At 55.8% G+C, this 6168-nt stretch overlaps 1 protein-coding gene across 5 annotated transcripts in view; it reads right to left on the reverse strand.

The window, feature by feature from the left end:
* Positions 1-1555: 1555 nt before the first annotated feature.
* RGS3 (regulator of G protein signaling 3) overlaps positions 1556-6168 on the reverse strand; it is a 93689-nt gene continuing 89076 nt past the window's right edge. For 2 of the 5 annotated variants that reach the window (XM_008057316.1, XM_008057315.1), the window contains 4 exons: positions 4523-4624; positions 4112-4173; positions 3336-3502; positions 1556-2517 (listed from right to left, as the gene is read on the reverse strand). In XM_008057316.1, coding sequence (XP_008055507.1) covers positions 2332-2517; positions 3336-3502; positions 4112-4173; positions 4523-4624 — 517 coding nt within the window. In that variant the 3' untranslated portion in view covers positions 1556-2331. Of the gene's footprint in view, positions 2518-3335; positions 3503-4111; positions 4174-4522; positions 4625-4722; positions 5151-6168 lie in introns of those variants that run through there. The other 3 variants (XM_008057317.1, XM_021711957.1, XM_021711955.1) reach the window with 3 other exon arrangements.

Here is a 6168-nt window from a genome sequence, read left to right on the forward strand (position 1 = left end):
TAGGTTAGGTCCCTTCTACAGATTGGCTTTTCATTCCCAGCACTGAGATGATAGTATCATCCCCAGTTTTGCAGGTTCAGAGATGGGCAGTGACTGCCAGAACAAGTCAGTAGCAAAAGCAAGACTCAAAGCTACACTGTCTGATTCCAACACCTGGCAGCCTTTGGATACAGATAAGCCCACACCTGCCTCTGATGCTGCGTGGTCAGAGCTAACCAAGAAGGGGGCATGGCTGCCTGGGAACAGAGAAAAGAAGGTTATCTACTGATGCAGACTGCCGTTGGCATCAGAAAGTTCTTCCAAAATGGACTTTAGCTGAGCGGGAGTGAGCGTCCCATTTGCAGCAGGGCAGGAAAAGTCAGGCGCAGAGGGGTGGTCAGACCACTTCTTCTCCCCCCTGCGTGAGCTCAGGGCCCGCAAGGAGAGCAAGAATAGGACTCGCTCCACACCCAGGCCCTGGCCTGAGCTTCCTGTAACCCCAAGGAGGGCTCAGCCCCAAAACTCCCTACAGGTCTCCAGAGACCACTAATTCTGATCCTCTCATTATGCAGGTGGGAAGACAGGGGTGGCCTTGCCCAGGGAGACCAGCAACCAGAGGCAGGGAAGAGGATGGCTGCATAACCCTGTGTCCTCTATACCTCCAAGTCCCCAGTGGGCAGGTCTGAACCCAGGATGCCAGGCATCCAAGGAGATGGGGTTGGGTCTACTTCCTCTCGCATCAAAGGCATCCAGTGTGCCTAAGCCAGCCCAGCTGAGCCCGACCTCACCCTAGGCCACATCCCAGTCCCAGCCTGGCCCTGGCCCCCACCCCTGGGAGTTTGTTGTGTGTGGGCACCAGGGGCCACCAGGGGCCAGACATTGGCTTGGCCTGGGTTCTCTTCCACTCACTTCTAGGCAAGTGGTCCAGGTCCTCCCTGAAGTCTATCTTTGGACTAGGCCTTTCCTAAATTTGCGCGTCCTGTTAGGCAGAAGGGGAAACAAAGGCACAAAGGGGAAAGCCTTGCCCAGGGTCACGGAGGGATCTGTGAATCCAATCCCCTGTCACATCCCTGGTTCTCCCTTCTGTCCAGAGGCCTCTGTGAGCCTGCTGCCACCCTGCCTGCGACTCTGGCCCCATCCACCTCCACTAGCCATCCCTGTACCATGTGAAAATTCCGCCAGCATCTCAGGGTGTCACAGGGCAGAGAAGTGAAGGAATTTGCTGAGGGACCCATAGCCAGCTGTGACCAGTGGGGACTCCACCCTGCAGCCAGTCAAGCTTAGGCTGAATCTGTCTAAGTCTCCTTACCTGTCTATGCCTCATTCTCCTCATCTGAAAGATACGGATAAGTCCTACCTCCCCGGTCTCAGAAGGAGACATGATGACCACTAGAGTGGGTGTGGCGTGGGGCCCGGCACAGAGGAAGCAGTGAGAGGGCGGCTGTCACCACTGTATCGGTGTGTCTGGCTCCAGGATGGGAACAGGTGATGGCAAGAGAGGAGAAGCTGCTGGATCAACAGCCCGACACCCCCAGCCCAGCTATCCTGGGGAGGCCCAAGACCAGAAAATCACAGAAAGTTTCAAGAACAAGAAGAAACACAGGCCTTTTATTTGCTCCCGAGCTTGGCTACTGTGTGGTCTGAGGGCGCCATGCTGACCCGGGGCCCCGAGGGATACTCCCACCCAGGGGATGCTGGGTTTCTGTGCAGGGTCAGACTGCAGTGTCCCTTTGGGCCTTATCAGTCCAGAAGGCCCAGCTGCCTACCTCTGGGACCAGCAGATCCCCTGAAACTGGAAAACGGTGCCCACCTCTGCAAGGCGGCTTTTCACAAGGCATTGGTTAAAATATTGCACTTGTAAATTAGGAAAACTGACGAGGCAAGGGTTTCCTATTACAGGACGACGTGCCAAGCATCCCACTACTGTTTAAATAAATAAAACTCAAGGCGGGGGTCAGAGCTGAGAGCCCCAAAGGCCCCTCTAGGAGGGCCCCAGGGCCCCGACCTGGGCCCCCTGCCCCATCAACCAGTTCTTTAAGGAACTTGGTCAACACAAAGTCTCCGAAGTCTCTGTGGCGTGCAGAGCAGCTTCAGATCTGGCTCAGCCAGAGTCCCTGACCTGCCGAGGCCCTTGGGCCCCCTCGTACCAGGGCAGGGGGACCCAGCGGGCCAGTCCTTCTGCTCCTCCAGCGGCCTGGAACTCTTGGTCCAGGCCTCGCATCCAAATGTCCATCTGTCCGGAGACACGGCCTCTGGGGGCTTGCTTGCCCCCTCCGTCGCAGGGGGAGAGAGGCAGGTGGGCAGGGGGCCCAGCCTGCCTGGCATGAACGCTGAGCTCTGCTCCCGTGGCCTCTAAAGCGGGGGACTCATCTTCTTCTGGTTAATAAGGTCCAGGTAGAGGTCAGAGCGGAGAAAGCGAGGGTATGAGTCCTTTTCCATGAGCCCAAAGATGCGCTTCTGTGCCAGGTCAAAGCAGCCCCGCGTGACACTCTGCAGGTTGTCCTTGGTGTGTTCCCGTGTGTACGAGTCCAGGTTGACCTGCGGAGGCAGAGGGTGACATGGTCAGGGATGCCTGGAGGGGGCTGACCCTAGGGTCCAGATGAGAGACAGGACTGAGCCAGCATCTCTCCTCCAGGGTCCCTCTGCCCCACATCTTAAGGTTCACCCAAAGTGGAGGCCCTGCAGAAATCTGGCACCCTCTGCATGGGGCACCCCACAAGCGTACCAGAAAGCATGGCACCCTCAGACCACATGGCAGTCAGAGGGTTCAAGTTCTGGCTCAAAAACTTACCCTGAGGGTGGCAGAGTTTGTAAGGTCTGAAAACACCACCCCCTAGGGCTTCCTGAGTTCAAATCCCAGCAGCACCACACCTGGGGGGTGTGACTTTAAGTAAACCAACTAAGTCCACTGAGCCTCAGTTGTCTTATACGCAGTTAGAAATAACAGCGCATTCCTCAAAGCGTTGTGAAAGTGAACCAAGATCATGCATTTAAAGCACTTTGCACATGGAGCCTGGCACAGAGTAGGCACTCAGTAGGTAACCACTGTGACTAGGCTCTGAATATGGTCTCCTCGTTTTTAAAATGAAGATAACATGAAACCTTATTTCACAGGTTGTCAGAGAGGACTAAACATGGGAGCACATACATAAAGGGCTGAGCATGCACCCAGCACACAGTAGTGCCTGGGGTGGCCATTTTTATTATTAACCAAGGATTCTGGCCCTAGCTTGCTTCTTAAGAACCCCAACCTGTGCACAAGGTGTCTCCAAATCACTCTGGCCTTTCCCCTTCTGGGCTGTTGGTGAATGCCTTGCGGCTGAAGGGCCACTGGGCAGAGGGGGTTGGGGCCCTACCTCCTTGCACGCCTGGATTGCAATGTATTCAGCAAAGATCTTCTTGGCTTTGGCTGCCATCTTGGACTGTGACTTGACCTTCTTGAAGTCCTCACAAGCCAGCCAGAATTCCAAGTTCTCCTCACTAAACTCAGTGCGAAGGAAGGCCTGGAACACAGCTAATCCATCTGTCAAGAGAAGCCCAGATCTTGGAGTAAGGCAGAGTCAGCACTGCCCACCTTTAAGACCCCCAGGTTACCCTCCCGGGGCCTTGGAGATGGACATGCTGGGGGCTTAGTAACATTACCTGTCCCCAAGAGCCAGGAGCCCTGGGATAAGGTCCCTCTTTATGGGCCTTGTCCAACTGTCTCCCCTATCTATGCCTCGGTATCCTCATCTGTAGAATGGGGATCATCAATCATGTCTCTGGGAGCCCTGGGAGGGTCCAAGGGGGTCCTGCCCACGAGATGGCAGGCACACTTGGCCCAGTGTAAGCCTTCAGTACGTAGAAATGTTTATTGTTATTCTGGGAATATGGGCCTGAGCACACAGGTCCCAAGGGCCTCCAGCAGCCAGTGCCAGCTCCCATGGACAGGGAGGGGCTGGCAGAAGCCGGCTCCAAGGCCAGGCCAAGGGCCTCGGCCCAGCCTCTCCCTGACAGCAAGGACACCGGACTGGGCCAGGAGAGAGGGAAGGCAGCCTCTCCAGGACCAGATGCACAGGGCGGGAATGAGGAGGAAAGGAGAAAGGGAGAGAGAGAAATGGGGAGGGAAATAGGCTGGCTGGCCCCCACTTACATTTGTGAAGCAGCAGCTTCTCCAAGGACTCGCCCCACTTGAGGGCTTCCTCCGAGGTGGGCCTAAGGGGTGAGGGAGGGAACGTGGTGAGGGCCAAGCTCGGGGACCTGTGGGGAGGCTGGGTCCAGCAGCCTTTGTTAGTTGCCCTAGGCGCAGGCTGCAGCCAAGCCCAGCTGGAGAGCTCAGGAGAGAGGCCCAGTCCCCTTCTGGGGGCCAGGACCACTTCTAGCCTCCACGTCTCCCCCTGCCTGGCCTTCCTCCCCAGGGCAGCTGCTCCTTGTGAGGGTTGCTGCTTGCCGGGTCGCAGGCCCCCTCTACAAGAGCCTCTATCCCCCCAGAGCTGACGAGCCCCTGCCCTCTAACCCCACCAGTGAGTGTCTCAAGGGTCCCGGGGTGCCAGGGAGGACCTACTTAAAGGACTTCATCATTTTGTCCGCCTTGCCCGCTGGAGGGGCCCCGGGGGACTCGTTCCGCCGTCTGAAGAGGCCCAGCTTGTTCTTCATGTCCTTGGCCCTGGAGGCAGAAGCAGAAAAGGGTGTTGGTTAGCCTGGCACCTCGGCCCCTGCCGATTCAGGGTGGAGGAGGGTGTGGGCCGGGGTGAGGGCACCTACTCTTTCATCGTGTGCCGCCTCTGGAGGTTCCCGTTGCGAGTGAGGTACATGCCTCGGAGCATCTCCGTAGGGCCCCCACCTTGGGGCCACAGAACGGTCTGCAGGGAGCAGCCCTCAGGCACCTGCCCCCACCCCACGTCCCGGGCAGCAAGCGGCAACTGTGTAGGCTGCAGCCGCGCGCGCGCTGGCTCACTGGCTTGCTCGCTGGAATCCTGGCCGGATGACTGGACTCCCAGGCACAGGCCGGGACTGGGACTCAGACAGGAGGAGCCAGGAAATGGGAGGGACCAGCAGGCAGAGCGGAGAAAAAATTCCTCCCGGCCAACCCTGAGAGGGAGCCTGTGAAAGGGGCATGTGTCTGCAAGGGACAGCCTCTGGGGCTGCCCGGCAGAAAGCCAGACCCGGTTATTTGTGACGGGCCTCCCCGTTTCCATGGCAGTGGGGAGGGGGGAAACAAGTTAGCAAATTGCTGAGAGGAAGGAGGGAGCTAGGGGAGGCTCTGCCCACCGGGGTGGCAGGACTGGCTATTTTTAGCCAAGAACCATTTTTAGCCATGCTGCTTGCCCAGGAAGCTGTGGGTTTTGGTGCTGGGCAAAGCCACTGGCAAGAATGGAGTTAAATGCCTGTATTCGTGGTCACCCCCACCTTGTCCCTAGACCCCTGGCACTGGGCACTCCCTGACAATAGCTCCTGCCAGCCGCCCTCTCCGCCTCAGTCCCTGGCCTTGGATATGGCCATCCTTGAATATACAGGCAGTCCCCAGAGGTTTTGTCGTTTTAAGTTCGAATAACTTCAGAAGTACAGATCCTATAAACTTGCAAAAACACCATTTTAAAGTTTAGTTCATTTTTATGCATGTTTAGTGTTGTGATTTTTGAGTGATACATTTTTCTTTTTAATGCTTGGTCTCTGTCCAAGAAGATGGAAAATATTGACTGAAACCAAAGATGACAATTAAAAATGTATTATTCAAAAATCACAAAGCTGAGTAAGTGCAAAAAAAATTTTTTTTTAGTTAAACTTTCAAGTGTGTTTTGTAAGTCTGAAGTATTTACACTTCAGAAGCGATTCAAGCTTAAAATGGCACTAAGACCTCAGGACACCCTGTAAAATGAAAGGAAGTGGTGCCCAGTGGAGACTGAGCTCAGGCTCCCAGCCAGACGGTCCTGGGTTCAAATCCCTGCTCCAGCAGTTACTAGCTGTGCACCCTTTGCCAGATCCCTAAAATCTGCACATCAAGTTTTCTCACCTGTCAAGCAGGTGCCAGCAAACTCTGCACTGCGTGAACCCTCCCCTATCCCACAAATGGTTAAGTGAGGATGGTTGATGCAAAGGACGATTTTTGTTCGTGCATTTCACCTTGCCTAGAAAGTGCAATTGTTAGCCGGCTTGGTGGCTCAGCCTGTAATCCCGTGCTTTAGGAGGCTGAGGTGAGTGGATTGCCTG

This window comes from Carlito syrichta, unplaced genomic scaffold, assembly GCF_000164805.1.
Source record: "Carlito syrichta isolate Samal-C Ts95f unplaced genomic scaffold, Tarsius_syrichta-2.0.1 Scaffold302949, whole genome shotgun sequence".
In the NCBI taxonomy this organism is placed as follows: Eukaryota; Metazoa; Chordata; class Mammalia; order Primates; family Tarsiidae; genus Carlito; species Carlito syrichta.